General features: G+C 48.3%; 1 protein-coding gene across 2 annotated transcripts; it reads left to right on the top strand.

Moving 5' to 3' along the window:
- Window positions 1–420: 420 nt before the first annotated feature.
- On the top strand, window positions 421–14,226 carry LOC111156441 (malectin). 2 transcript variants are annotated; one of them, XM_022517351.1, is made up of 5 exons: window positions 421–777; window positions 6,454–6,632; window positions 7,173–7,349; window positions 7,455–7,512; window positions 8,681–14,226. In XM_022517351.1, exons 1-5 carry the CDS (start codon window positions 552–554, stop codon window positions 8,908–8,910), a joined length of 870 nt encoding a protein of 289 aa, XP_022373059.1. In that variant the 5' UTR covers window positions 421–551; the 3' UTR covers window positions 8,911–14,226. The 2 variants fall into 2 exon arrangements, with proteins under 2 accessions (XP_022373059.1, XP_022373060.1); XM_022517352.1 differs by lacking the exons at window positions 7,173–7,349; window positions 7,455–7,512.
- The last annotated feature ends 895 nt before the right edge of the window (window positions 14,227–15,121 follow it).

Here is a 15,121-nt window from a genome sequence, read left to right on the forward strand (position 1 = left end):
AAAAGTCGGCAACGCCCCCTCCGGAGCCCATTCGGTCCCAAGATCTGGAGCACCGGAAGTGTTGGCGACGTGTCAGTGCGCCCTACTCTAAACCTTCCCTCCTAGGCCACCTTTCCTATTCAGCTGAGGGATTCCGGGGCCGCCTGGGCGCTGCACCCCGCCACTTCCGCATTGAACCGCCGCTTCAACCGAACTCCCAACCTCTGCGCGCGCTCCCTCTCGAGCCTGATGGTTGGGCCGGCGCCTGGGAGTAGCCACGCCCTTCCCCTCGCCTGGCAGCCAATGGACGGGTGTTTCCCGGCGGGGTGATGGGTAATTAATGAGGGTCGGGCGCTGATTGGCTGCAGGATCGTGGCCGGGGGCTGGGCGACGGGGTAGGTTGTTCCAGAGGTGGGAGGTGGCACCCGTGGCTGAGAAGGAGGCCTGAGAGCGACATGTCCCCGGCGGCTGAGGCAGAGCGGCTCGTGGCGCTGTTTTTCTGAGTCCGGGGCGGCCTGGCGGCCGGCTGAGGACGAGGGTCGGCGGAGGCTGCCCTGGCTGTGGTGGCCGCCATGCTGGGGGCCCGGGCGGTTGAGGGAGCCGCCGTGGCGCTCCTGCGACTGCTACTGCTGCTGCTGCTGCCGGCGCTCCCGGGGCCGGGGCTTGGCGTGGTCGGCTTGGCGGGGGCCGGGCTCCCCGAGAGCGTTATTTGGGCCGTCAACGCGGGCGGCGAGGCGCATGTGGACGTGCACGGGATCCACTTCCGCAAGGACCCTTTGGAAGGCCGGGTGGGCAGAGGTGAGAGCCCCTCAGCCAAGCCGCGAGATCAGGGCCTGCCGTGCTGGGCGCAGCCGGCTGAGGGCTGCGGGCCCTGAGCTCCCTCCTCGACCCTGGGGCCATGTCTCTGGAGCCAAGTCTCTCTGCAGTTTGCTCAGGGACACGGTCCTAGCTCAGAGCCTGACGCTGGCTCGAAGCTGCGAAGAACGATTGAGGCAGAGTTGGCGAGAAGTTATATTTGGACCTCACATCCTGCATTTTCTTAACCCCTCACTTCCACCCGATATGGGAAAGTAAAGTCGAGGGCGGCCTCCTGCTACCTCGAGGCCTCACGGGTTGTCGGTTATCAGAGTCCCAGGCTTGGATGGTTTTGCTCTCCTATCAAGACGGTTCCTGGTAGATTCCTGCCATCCCAGAAACCAGCCACTTTCCTTCCCCCTTCTGCAGGAGCGGGGCTTGATCCTTACCATAGGAATCTTCGAAGAGGATGGGCCAGGAAAGTTTGATTGTAGTCTCCTCCGCGCCCCCCTCCCCTTTAGAGCTGGGAATCTGTGTGCTTAAAGGTGGAAGTTGAGGCCCCTCAGAGGGTGGTTATATTGAAGCCATCCTGCACGTGAGGCTGATTAAGAGTGTCAGCCCGTCCGCCAGTGTAAGATCTTGACTATTGTGTCCCACAGTGTGTAGATCTTGTCCTAAGCGGCCTTGAAAGGTAGGATTCCAGTATATGGGAAAAATGATTTTGACTCAACTGAGGAGCAACAGCAGTTTTTAGAGAGCTGCGCAGTTCTCCAAGCTAGTGTAAGAATAGCCGGTAGAGCTGGTTAAAAATGCAAATTCTGGGCCTGATAGATTAAACCCACGTTTCTGCACCGGGAGCTTTTGATGTTGGTCATCCCCAGACCAGACTTTGGGAAAAAATCTGCTCTAGACTCTGTTTCTTCTGTAAATGGGATTGGACAACAGTTTAAGAGGGAAGCTCCTTACTTCGTGTGTTGGAAGGAGATTTATGTTGTATGCTGGGTTCGGAGGCTGCCAGATTGGCAGTATGCCATCTCCAGAAAACCAAGAGACAGACTTTCTCTCATTCTTTCCACGATGCCCAGATTTGGTTCTTGCCTTTTGGAAAGGGTTTAACTTCGTTCTTCCAAGATAATTGTAGTGTCCTGGAGTTTGTTCTGTTAGTGAGTTTATTGCTTCCATACATGTGAGAGTGTTGGGACACAGGGCTGTTTTCTGAAGTTCTATGTTTGTCTTGGAATTTAGTTAGCCCTGGCATGTAGGTCTCAGTAGCCTGGGTTCAGCTGAGTCAGGGCTCCAATCTTTAGCAAGCTGTAACAGCAGCCAAAGCCAGACTTCACAGAAGCAGGAGGTCATTGCTATCTCCATCCTGGACCCTTCCTCTTTCTTCATGGGTGTGGGCAGGGAGGAAGGAGCCCTTGAGGAAACTTAAGACCGTTTGTGGACTTTGCCTCTTGAGATAGCAGTGGTGAGGACAGCGTGCAGATGGTTTCTTTCACTTAACAGATACGTAGGCTTCACGTAGGTTACATTATCCTGTTAGGTTTATTGTGTGGAGGAAAAAGCTGAGACAATACAGGTTTAGTTCCCAGCTCTTCTTATTCGGAAATCCTGGTTTTAATTTGCTGGTGTAGGTGATTTTGGGGGTGGAAAGGGGGAGGTGTTGGTGCTGGTCAGCATTCAGCCAGGCTAGGCTCTACATTCTTGGGGTTATTGGTTCATGGTTGCAGTTTCTTTGGAGTTTATTGTAGCAGGTAAAATTACACGAGACCTACCCAAGACCATGTGTACTGGAGCCCTATCTTGGACCCCCGCCTTTGGGGCACTCTATAAACAGAGGTTCCCTGCTCCACTCCATCAGAGTATGGCAAACGTTGACTGTGAATTGTAGCAGTAGGAGGGGGTAGACGAGAGTAGAGGCTCGTCGTCAGCTGCAGCTTGGACCAGCCTATTGCAACGTTGCGCTTACTGGGTTCCTAAGAGTCATTTTTGGTGGCCTTAGATCTGGGCCTGAGATGTGATTCAGCTTCCACTCTCAGGAGGCAGCTCTAATTTGTTTCTGTGCTAAGGAGTTGGCACCACCAAGGAAGGGTAGCTGTTCACTCTGCCTTCCCTTCTCTGGCACTGGTTAGGAGGGGTGTGCTACGTTCTTGGAGACCCTTGCTTCATGAGGCTTTTTACACTAGTTGCAGGAGGAACTGCTGTTTTATTTCTTTTGCCACATGCCTGTGGTATTGCTTCTAGCGTGCTGAAGAAAGTTCATTTTATGTTGACTGAATTCAGGTATTTGTTGCCAAGTTAATCCAGATAAGGGTTTGGCCTGCTTTTGAACTTGGTTTTTCTCTGTAGTGTCTTTGTAGTTCAGCATTCTTGTAACTGTGAGTGGCCTAGGGCACCTAGTGGCTATTGCTTTCATAGGCACTCCATAATATTTATTCAATTTCGTTTCTGCCTTGAGGATAGCTAGTGCTCGTCGCAGATACTTATAGCCTGGGAAAGGCTTTTTCAACTTGTGTGCTTCACCAGATGGGAGTACCACTATGCTTCGGCAATGCTCAACTTGGGTTTTTGGCATGCTGAACATTCCAGGTTCTTTTCAGCTTGCTCAGTCTGGGTTCCTCCTGACTGAGGAGGAAAAGACTTGGTTATTTGGCCTGAGGGCATAGAACTTGGCTTGGTTTTAGGAGAGGCTGTTTCCTCTTCATAGAAAGATACCTGCTGATCATTTGTATGACCTCGAAGAACACGCTTTACCTCTGTGGGCTTTGTTTTCCTTTTTTAGTATAACTTACCATTGTTTTAGAAATCAGTGGCCCCCATCTGAAAACTGTCCTGTGGGTTAAAGTGTCTCTTTTCTGTGCTCCATGACCTTTTACATGAAGTTGCAACTAAGGTACATCATAGTTCAGAGGAGTAAAAGGGTGGCTTAGAGCATGAGCCTATCAGATTACTAATTCAGCGAGCCGAAGGAAGACCCTTTGCTGGGCAACCTTCCTTTTGGCTGGGGAGGGATCTGGCTTTGGGGAGATGAGAACTTAAAAGTGGATGAGAGTCACTGCTCCTTCTGATTTGCTCAAGGCTTGGGATTTGTTTAGAATTCTCTCCCTATACTGTCACCTAAGAGGCAGGCTTCATCAGCAGGGCCCTCCAAGTAGCAGAATGTCATAGGTAGAGAATTCAGATTGGTGGTATCCCCATTTTACAGGTGATAAAACACCTGGAGAAAATAATTAGTTCCAGATCACATCATATAGGCAGCAGAGCCAGGATTCAGAACCAGGCCTGTCTTACAGGAAAACAGGCTGAATTTTTCGAGCAGCCTGGCTCCTCCATTGTCCTGAACTAAGCAGCATCAGACAAAATGTAGGCCCTTTGGCCCCCTTCCTTTCTGGTTAACTGGCTGAATTCTATTGGGCCAACTTCAGCAGTGTGGTGATTATGTACACTTCACTGTATTTTAGAGAAATCTGTTTAGCTGTGAATACGTAAAGTCTAAGGAAGAAAGAAAAATGTCCTTTTTGCCGCTGTGTCTCTTGGGACTTGGGCAAATGCAACTTTACATGTGGCAGATCTCCTGGGAAAGCGACTTGGGCTTTAAAGGGAAAATATTTAAAGGTAATTCCAAGATTGTTAAGTAGTTTTTACTCCCATGGCTGAGTTTTCTTAGTTGTGAGACTAAGGCTGTTACAGATTACATTACTGTCGGTTTTTCACTTTTTCCACTCGGCAGGAAAAAAAAGAAGATTCCCCACACATGCACAACATTTTGTGTGTATCTAAAAAACAAATCTGGTTAATGTTCAAATTTGTAGGGATCATGGTTCTCATGGGAGAAGGAAATTCTTAGAACTCAAGTGGAAGAGAAATAGCAGTTTTTTAATCTTTATGGGTTTGTGCCCTCGTGTAATGGTTTGAGCCTGGGAAAGAGCTGAGGCGTGTTGGCAGTGCATCCTTTGTAGTGCTTCTTCGCACCCTTCTTTGATTTCTTGAGAAGAAGTAAGAAAAAAGTCTGAAGACAAAAGTGCAATGAGTTTCCTGTTGCATTGTCTCATCAGGTCCATCTGATGTCATGGCTAACTGTTCACTTACAGGAACTAACAGTTATGTTTATTTTTTTGAGGGCTTGACCTTAGTCATTGGCTCTTTCAGTTACTCTTTTACCTCCCTTGGAGATAAAAGATCCCCTTGGAGTTTTGATGATTCAGAAGATAAAGCTCCAGGGATGACTGCTCGTGGACATCTCCCAAAGGATCTAGGTGCCAAATGTCTTCAGAGTCCCTGTGTGAGATTGGAAGGTCGTCTTGAAATCTTAATTCTAGGCTGGAGGAGAGACTGGGCCTGTACCAAAATCACTGCTAAGTCTGTAGTTGGAAAGTAGATTTATGGAGCACTGGAAAGCCTCATTGTGTTTACATGATAAAGGAATCAGAGAAGCTACTTTTGGAAGGAGGAAGCATAGCTGTTCATCTCTGGGGCTGGAGTGTGGTTGGTGTCTTATGTTTGAGGAAAGACCCCAGTCTACTTTGTTACGGGGCAGGAGACTGACCCAAGGTATGTAACCTTTTACCTTTTTTTTTTTTTTTTTTTTTTTAGTGTAAGCTCTATCCCCAAAATGGGGCTTGAATATTCATGACTCTGAGATCAAGAGCTGCACGCTCTACCAGCTGCGCCACCCAGGCATTGTTTTACTTTTACCCTGCAGTAAGCCTTGTCAGTCTGTGAAATGGGAAAGGTGGCTCCCCAAGGACTTGGGCATCTTAGGCCAAAGGTGCCATTGGACCTTGGCAGGTTTTTTCTTGCCAGGCTGTCTCTAGCCCTGTGCAGAGAATAGTGTGGCTTCGCTGGTCCGCAGGCACCTCCTTTGTTGTTGTTTGTTCGTTCAGCAAATCATACGGAGTTGCTGCTTATGTGCCAGCCACCTTGTTAGGTGCTGGGGACACAATGGGAACTTTTTTCCTTCAAAAGGTTTAACTTAAACCAAAGGTTTAACTGGAGGAATGTGCAAGAGAGAATAGGTGACGTTGAGTTTTTTGAGTTTGTGAGAAGTTAGGTGCTTACACGTAAAGGAAATTAGAGAGCATCACACCCTTCTTTTTATGAGCATGTTTCTCTTTACCAGACTTGGAACTCTGTGAATGAAAATCATAAAAAGCAACTAAGCTTGTATCTTATAGTAAAAACAATGCAGAAATGACTTTCCTAACATAAACTGTTTTAGACTCTTGAGCTTCTCTGAATTGGAAGAAAAAAAAAAAAGCAACATACATTTTTTGAACTTAATCGTCTTGTAGAGTTCTTGGCCATCCCCCCTGTTTTATGAGGTTTCTCTGAAGCTCCTCTTTTCAGGGAGTCAGGAGCTATAGCTATCGCCTGTTTTCTTCCTGTCACTCTCTGTGCAGTTGAGGAAAGTCATTTTAATAGGCTTTTAAAAAGTTCTGCTCTGAGGGTTAGGGAGCTGTTGGGATTACTAGTGTTTGGTTTCTTTCACTTTATTCTTCCTTGGTAATGGCTCTCTGATTCTTGCCTTTCTGTCCGGTCTCTTTAGAGCTAGGCAGAGAGGGGGTGGTCCCTTCCCCTGGGAGGGTTACTAGCATTGCCCTGGAAATGGCAGTTCTGGGGTCTCTGCTCTTTTTGTGTGCCTTGCCTCCGATGTGGTCTCTCTTTGTTTTTTGTCCCCAGCCTCTGACTATGGTATGAAACTGCCAATCCTGCGTTCCAACCCGGAGGACCAGATCCTGTATCAAACAGAGCGGTACAATGAGGAGACTTTTGGCTATGAAGTGCCCATTAAGGAGGAGGGGGACTACGTGCTGGTGTTGAAATTTGCCGAGGTCTACTTTGCACAGTCCCAGCAGAAGGTGAGGCCTGGTCAGTGGGACATTGCCACTCTTGGATAGTCCCCTGCTATGGGCCAGAGAATGTAAGAGCCTCCCCAGAAGGGAGGAACAGGTGAGCTTTGAGGAAAAGCTGGATTCCTTCTGCCCCTAGAGAAGCAATGTCCCGTAGCTCACAAGGCTGCACCTGCCCTGGGGGTTGGTGACAGAGGCAATGCCAGAATCTTTTTTTTTTTTTGGCAATTAACCAATCCCGATTGTCCTTCTTGGTTGTTAGCGCCTTCTTGATTTTAGCCTAATTTTTTTCCTGTCTCTTCTTGTGAATTTCCTTCTGTCCATGTCAAGCTTTTTGTTTGTATTCTTTGTTCCCTAAGGCCGGTATGAGACCTGGACAGTGAAAGAACATGGCTTTGATTTAGCTCATGTAAAGAACTCTGTACCCTTGACTGTATCCAGCCCTGTCATTTAAAAAATTATATCTGAACTTGAAGCCCGGGCAGGTGCTAAAGGGGTATGAAGCTGATGGTTTTGACATTGTCTCTCTCTCTTTTTTAATCATGGAAGGTATTTGATGTGCGATTGAATGGCCATGTTGTGGTGAAGGACTTGGATATCTTTGATCGTGTTGGGCACAGCACAGCTCATGATGAAATCATCCCTATGAGCATCAGAAAGGGGAAGCTGAGTGTCCAAGGGGAGGTGTCCACCTTCACAGGGAAACTTTACATCGAGTTTGTTAAGGTAATGTCTTCCCTCTGCCCTCCGGCTGAGTAAATGTTTAAAAGGAATGGGTGCAGGGGAATGTTTATTGCCGTGTGGTGCTGACCATAGTTTCCTGTTTCCTAGGGGTACTATGATAATCCCAAAGTTTGTGCACTCTACATCATGGCTGGGACAGTGGATGGTAAGTGGCATTTTAACCTTTAACCTTCTTTTTCCCTTGGGGTAAAGGATGTGGTTGAGGAAACCCCTGGGGAAATAATTTAGCTGATCACTCTTGCAAGAACACTTAAAGCCAAGCTGTGGGGAGTTTGGATGGGGATGATGTGCAGCGTGGTGCTGGCCATAAGCTTTGGAGTAAGCTCTGTGTTTAAATTTTGCTGTTCCCACTTAATCAGGTCTTTGGTTTTGGACAAATTCCTTTAACTTCACTGTAAATTTGGCCTAATAATGGTACCTATTAGTGTGCACTGACCCTTGTAGTCTTTTGGAATTGCCTAAAACTTGTCCTTAGTCTCTTTCTTTGACCTCTATTTCCAGGGGGGCAAAAAGGGAAAAGGAGGTGTCCTTTTGCGTCTTGGTATGCTCTGAGAGTCCAGAATTGCTGGACTGCACTAGACAGGAGTTCAATTACCAGTCTCCTGGTCCTTGGGACCAAGCCTTAGGGTGTATCGCTTTCTCAGTGTTGTGATGATCCTGCCTGTCAGCTTCCTGGCTGGTTTTTTGCAGGGAAAGCTTGTGTCTTAGTGACTTTTCTCCTCCATTCCGCCTCTGTACTTTTTCCCAGCTCTTCCTGAATGCACCAGGGAGCTCATCCTGTTGTCTTGATGTGTCCCCAGATGCGGTATTCTGATATCTAGGCAGATGTCCTGCCACAAAGACAGATTTGTAGCTTGAGTCCCTGCGGAGGAGGCAGAGCAGAGGGGTAGTATGTGCTGACAACCCAAGGCTCTGGGGCTCAGCCTTTCCTCAGTTGCTGGGTGGATCAGAAAGGGAATGTGGGATTGTGGAGGCTGCAGGAGGGATTTGAAAAGGTTAAGTTTTGGGTGTTGGGTCATTGTCTCTGTTCAGTCTGGTTTTCCTGTGGTTCTGAAAGAATAGGACAGGAAGGGGAGATAGCGAGCCTCCCTGGGCATAGGGCTTTTACTGTGCTTTAGTTAAATCTAAAGAAGACTACTGTTTGCAGCAATCTGCTATTCTCTAGGCCAGCAGCTGTTTCTGCTACTTCTCTTTTTTCCTGTGGACCCTGCTTAGGTCACATCATCTCTTTATTGTGGCTCATTTATGGCTCTTAAGGGTCTCACTTAAATGCTGTGGGTCTTACCTAACAGGCGTCTGTTTCCTTGTGTCAGATGTACCAAAGCTGCAGCCTCATCCAGGACTGGAGAAGAAAGAGGAGGAAGAGGAAGAAGAAGAATACGATGAAGGGTCTAATCTCAAAAGACAGACCAATAAGAACCGGGTGCAGTCAGGCCCCCGCACGCCCAACCCCTATGCCTCAGACAACAGCAGCCTCATGTTTCCCATCCTGGTGGCCTTCGGAGTCTTCATTCCAACCCTCTTCTGCCTCTGCCGGTTGTGAGAACAAATATCATCCTGAACTGGGTGGAGGGGTGAGGGAAAGAAACCAAACATACTGGTTTTGGTTTCTGTATTTTTTCACAGTGATTAACAAAACAAACAAACAAAAAACACATACAAAAATTAAAGGAGAAAAAAAGAGGCAGAGTGGGTAGAGAGCAGCCCTCATCCACCACTGGTCCCAGCCCTGCTTCAGTCCTTGTGCTCTCTTTGTGGCTGGCCCCAGCCGTCTCTTTCCTCTCCAGGGTACTTAGGGTAAAGTGGATCCTACACATTCAAGGATCCTGGTCTCCACATCTAGTGGAAAGGACTCTGAACCCAGAGCAGACACGGTTCCTTTTTTTTTTTTAGATTAGAAATTAACAGCAGGGAAATGTCATCTTATTACCTGAGAAGACCAGCACTGGGAGTTGGGTATGTTCTGAAGTGATGTCCAGATAAGCTTTCAGATGTCCTGGGATTGAAAGTGTGTGTGCTTTGTGTACGTGTGAAGGTGTATAATTTGTGTGATAAAGACGAAAACGGGGATTAAACAAAACAAGAAAGAAAAGTAGATACTCCCTTACGTGGAAGCCTTTCTGGTTTCAGCCCAGTGATGGTTCCACCTTCGGTGTTTGCGCTTTGTCATTGCCTGTCTCCTTGCCATGTGCCAGTTAGAGGACTGTCTGGTATCCAAGACGATTAGTTTATGTCAGGTCCTCAAGCTGCCTCTGACTTGTTACCACAACAAATCATTTTGATTTCCGTGCCTGTTGGGGACTTGATTTCCTCTCATTTTTCGCCCCCTTAATCTGGCTCATTTGAAATCTTTCTCTCAGTCATCCCGCTAAGTTATTGCCAAGAAGAGAAGGAGACATGGGGATCTGAGGTTCCCTTTGCTTGAATGTCTTATCCTCTACCGCCTCACCTTGTTGGTACCTCCCTCCCTGGATCTCTGAGCCAGCAGCCAGGAGGACCTGACCCAGCAGTTCTTTTACTGGCCCCTCTGTAGGGTCTTACTGCCAGGGGACAGGGATGCTTTCCAGCCTGCAGCAACAGAACACTTGACCTTAAAAGTCTTTTCTGGTCTTTGGATTAGAAAAGGCTTACGTTAGCATAACTTAAGAGCCACCTCAGAGACTTGAACCCTACTAAGTGACCACTGTTTAGAGTGTCTAGTACCTGATGTTTGTTTATTCCCATCTTGTGTCTGTGGCACAAGTCAACCAGTTTTGATTTATGCCCAGGGCTGTCCCACAGAACTAGACCGATTGTCTGTATCTGGCCCAAGGGCACCTCTCACCGATCTTAATAGTATACCCCTGTGCCCTTTCACCTCCCTATGGGTTCTTGGTGTGACGGGGCTGAAATACTGCCCGTAGTCCACCATAGTCCTGGCAGCTCTGAAGCCAACCTTAGCATCTAAGCATCTGTCTTAAACTCCCTGGAAAAAACTTCTGCAGGAAATGAAGCTTCCCTCTCCCTTCCTTTCTGGTCACCGTTACCCTTTTCCCAGTTAGGCAGCAATGAGGGAGGACCCAGCCAAGCTACAAGGAATTCTGTGAATGGAAGGCAGCAGGATTAGCTTCTGCTTGGGCTCGAGCAGCATAGAATCTCAAGACAAGGCACATCGCTCTAGAATGTGTTTAATTTTGTCTTTTTTTTTTCCTTCAATGTTTTTAAAGAGCTCCATACATTTGAACTATTCGTCATGTGACAAATTAAGTAGCCTTTGGGCTCATGTCCTGGGTTTTGACTCTTGATGAGTTACTCTGGGCCAGCATTTAGTCCTTGAGAGTTGGCGCCCTTTATTTTAGCTGTGACTTAGGCCTCAGTAGTAGGGTATTGAGTCAGGCATCTGGATGGCTATGGCCTGAGGCTGCGGTAAGGGGAACGCTTCTGGAGTGCATCACAAAGCTCCCTGCTTTAAAGGATGACATCTATGGCCTTGGTCCTGGGGACGCCAGGGCAGTGGGGCAGTGGACATCCTGACGATTAATTGGGCTCCCAACAGTGGCGTCGGTTTCTCTTCCATCAGAACTCCCCACAGCTGTAGGCCACTGCCAGTGGAGTAGACGAGATGAGGAAGGAGGGCGGGCTGCCTCCATTTTGCCTTGTTTGTTAGTTTGCCTGGGTCTCTGAGGAAGGAGGGGTCCCGCCTCCTCACCTCATCCCATTCCTTCAGTGACTCAGAGTCTCAGAAGGAAACTCTGGCTCCTGGGGCCATTTCCTAATGGTACTGTAAGCCAAGCAGCTTTGCTTGCAAGCCCACCCCTGTTTCCAAGCCCACTCCTTTCCCCTGAGCTCAGGGATAGGGATGGGCATTTTCCTCTGCTTGTGTCCGAAAGGAAGGAACATCTTTCTATGGTTCACAAAAACTAAAGGAGAAGTGAGGAAACAGGAAGAAGTATGGTGGGGGCTGGGGTAGAGTCCCCTGGAGCCAAGCCCACCCCGCTAACAGAGCTGCCCAGGGCCAGTCACAACTGGCCCATGATGCTGAACTTGAAAGCTTTTTTTTTGTTCGTTTTTTGGTTTTTTGTTTTTGGCTCCTCCAAGATGATATAGGTACATGAAGTTTAGGTTAAAGGGGTGGGGTGGGGCACTCTTTATTTTTATTTTTGTATTGTGTGTGTCACGAATTCCTCTGTTCATCGTTTGCTTTTTGCACTGTTTGTTCCCCTGCCTATATTTTGAGCTAGTGCTAGGACCAGGTGGCTACGCTGTAGGGAGTCTGTCTAGGGTCGGGGAGGTGATGAGGGATGCCACTTAGGCCTGGAGAAAGAGAGATCTGGGCTCTTCTCCTGGATCCATGCCCTCCTAGGTTTTTAGATTTCCCTGACCCCAGCTGGCCAAAGCCAAGAGCAGATGGCCAAGATGAAACTCCTTTTTCGGTTCAGTTTCTGGGTGGACTACACAAAGATGTCTTCTGGGGATGGGCTGAGAGTGTGAGCCTAGCTCTGATTTGGGTCAGGGGCCAGCTGGCCATTTTGGGTTTTACTCATGCTGGCTGAAACGTTGTGCCAGGAAAGAATCTGTGGGACACATGTGCCCTAAACCAGATCCATTTTCCATAAAGTCTCCGCTATGGAGGAGAAGCTGCTCAGTGGGTATCTTGAATTCTGGTGACTTGAAAGATGGTTATCTTCGAGTGCCAGTGGCGTCAGACTCCCGGGGGGGCCGGAGGGCCTGCAGGGCCACTGGCTGGTTTGAGAGTGTGACCTTGTTCTCTTTTTCCCGCTGTTTGCATAAGAGATACTGGCCTGAGATTGGGGGATCACATTAGAGGTCGATTAAGGTTTGAAGAGATGAGGTGAAGTTTAAGTTTACCTCCCCCTTTCTGTGCCTGGAAACTGTTTAATCCAGTTTCAGAATTGTGTTTTGACTTCTTTATCTTTTTGGAGAAGCTTCTGTTTTAAGGAATTTCTCTTCCTTCTTATCCTGCCTCTGCTTTCTCCTGAGAAGGCCTGGCCATGGCTTCTAGAATCTCAGTTGAACTCCAGAAAACAACAGCAGTATTTTCCCTTTCCTAGCAGATAGACTCCTTTGTCTAGAAATTGGCTCACCTTGGGAAGCCCAGGGAAAGAGTCCACAAGTTCTCTACCCTCCCTGGAGATTGGGGCAGGACCCACCCCGGTCAGCACAGTGCCTTTTCCTCTCCTGCTCTGAGCCAGGGTGGGCATTCCCTCTAGATTCAGGTCTGGGCAGGGGTCTTACAGTCCCTGCTGTGGGGCTGCTTCCCCATCCCTCCCCCCTTACCCTTTGCTGGCCGGCTCTGACCTAATTCAAGTGTCTTCTTGCCTCGAGGAGCCTTAATGGCATCAAGTGGCAACATGTAATATTGTCCTCCATGTCTCTCCAAAGGACCTAGGAGAGCAGGTGAGCTTTCCAAAGTGAAAGACTAACAGATGCTCCTGTTCAGAAAGAGGGAAGGAGGAGATGCTTTGGGCCTCCTCCTGCTGTGGCCCTAGGGAAGGAGCCTGGGGTAAGGCTAAGTGGTAGTGCAGAACCAGAAACACCTGGGATGTGTTCAAAACTCTTAGAAGAAGTCTGCTTCTCTTCTGTGGAAAGATCTAATTAGGGTTCAGAGAGCTCTAAGAAAATTGCAAAGAAGCCTTAATGTTCATGCTTCAGAGAGATCAGAGTAATTTTCCCTATTCATCCGAGCTCGGACTCTTTCTGTATTTAGACCTCTCCTGGGGCAAGAGGGCTAGATTTCCTCATTTTATTAGGAGACCAGATTGGCATCAGTGGGTCAGCTGCCCAGCTAGGGCGGGTTTCTTTGTACATGGGTGGCTTGCTGCCGATCTAGTTTGTCCTTCCCCAGCTGCCTTTTGGCTCGCCTGCCTTTGGTTGCCAGATCATTTTGATAAGAGCAGATGATTTGGGGACTGGCTGGGTTGGCAGGAAAAGAGCAGAATAGATCTCTTGGGACAGTCCACTCCCCCTCACACCCCCCCCCCGCCCCCCAGGAGTATAAAAACAAGGAGCCAGGATTGTGCTGGTAGCCGGGGAAACAGTAGTCCCGTTCGAGTTGGCAGGGAGGGCCCTGGCACCTCAAACATCAGGCAGGCTTGTGAGATGGGGGCACATAGCACTAGGAAAAGCCGAACTTCATTCTCACCTCTATTTTGAGCTTCAGTGCGTTATTTCAGTATGAGGGAAAACAACAACAAACTGAAGTGTGCTTTCCGTCCTTTTAAAGGACAACTGTCGGGAAAGGAGAGCTGAGTTGCCAGGTGGGAGGGGAGAATTGGCAGGGAGATCTTCACGGCAAACCAGGAATGAGGCGTTTTTGATTCTTCTCTTCCCTGGTGTGTCATGATCCAGGGAATGAAAAGAAATTTGACCCTGGATTAGTCCCCTCCTTGGATTTTCCTTCTGCCATGTTCTCATGCACTAGGACCAGCCGCCCATTCTGAGCTCAGAGCAGCCTCTTCAACCATTACTGACCTAACCTGACTTGTCAGGAAACCCATCCCGCCCCTCCAGATCGGGCCTGGTTGCTCTATTCTGTACCAAGTACTGGAGAATAGTGTCAAGTTCTTAGTAGCCCTGGTAGCTCCTAGATTCCCATCTTCTCCCTGCGGAGGTCAAACCAACTCTTCATCTGTAGCCACAACATGCATTTGCAGCAGCACAGTGAGATGTGACTGAGGGGCTTTGAACCTGGCTGGCCCGGGAAAGCAGTAGGGGTGGATAGAGCTGTCTTTCCTTCTGGGCTTTCTCCATCTGTCCCTACCCTTTACATGCCCCACCCTACTCCCACCAAAAAGTAAAAAAATCAGGATGTTTTTCACTGTCCATTGCTTTGTGTTTTAATAAACAATTTGCAGTGACACTGTTGAGATTGAGTTTGAACTTGATTGCAAAGAGATGAAGTGATGGGGTGGGAAAGGGGAGACCCAGGGGCTCACTTGGCTGCAAAGGGCTCTCCTGTGACAAGACTAGGGGCTTTTGCCCATTTGGTTAAGGGAATGAAGTTCTGTAAAACTGCCTGGCCATTTCAGCCAGCAGTGCATTCAGGGAAAAATAAACAGTTGTTTTGTTTTCCACTTTCACTGCTACACCAGGACATGACTGTCTCCCTCCCAGTGCACATTTTTCCCTCTGCTTCCGTGACAGCCTGTGGACAGATCAAGCCCTGGGACAGGTTTCTCTCACTCTCTCTCTCTTTTTTTTTTTTTTTTTTGAGAGAGCGAGAGTGTATGCTGTGGGGTTGGAGTGGGGAGTGAACAGTGAGAGAGGGAGAGAATCTTGAGCAGGCTTGGCATGGGCTCAACACAGGGTTCAGTCTCACAACCTTGAGATCATAACCTGAGCCAAAATCAAGAGTCAGATGCTTAACCAAATGAGCCACCCACGTACCCTAACTGCATTCTCTTTTTCTAGTGTGTTGTCAGTGTTGAGTGTTGAGTATACATTGGGAAGGGGCAGAAGGACCGAAGGATGTTTTTCCTGTAATTTATCCACCTCGTTTTACAGCTGAGGAACATGAAACTTAAAAACTTAAGTAATTTTCCGCAGGCTAGCCCGTAAACAGTCAAGGCAGGCTTCAAACTCTGCCTGCCTGCCTGCAAAGCCTCTGTTCTTTCTAAGGCTGTAAGGATAATTGTAGATATCCCTACAGTTATGAAATGGATGAGGCACAATGCCAAACACTTACACAGATGTTAACGCCTATTTAATCTTCAACACACCAGTTGGTATGAGCCTTTCATAGGTGAAGTGACTTG

Source organism: Enhydra lutris, unplaced genomic scaffold (genome assembly GCF_002288905.1).
Source record: "Enhydra lutris kenyoni isolate GAN:26980312 unplaced genomic scaffold, ASM228890v2 scaffoldscaffold46, whole genome shotgun sequence".
In the NCBI taxonomy this organism is placed as follows: domain Eukaryota; kingdom Metazoa; phylum Chordata; class Mammalia; order Carnivora; family Mustelidae; genus Enhydra; species Enhydra lutris.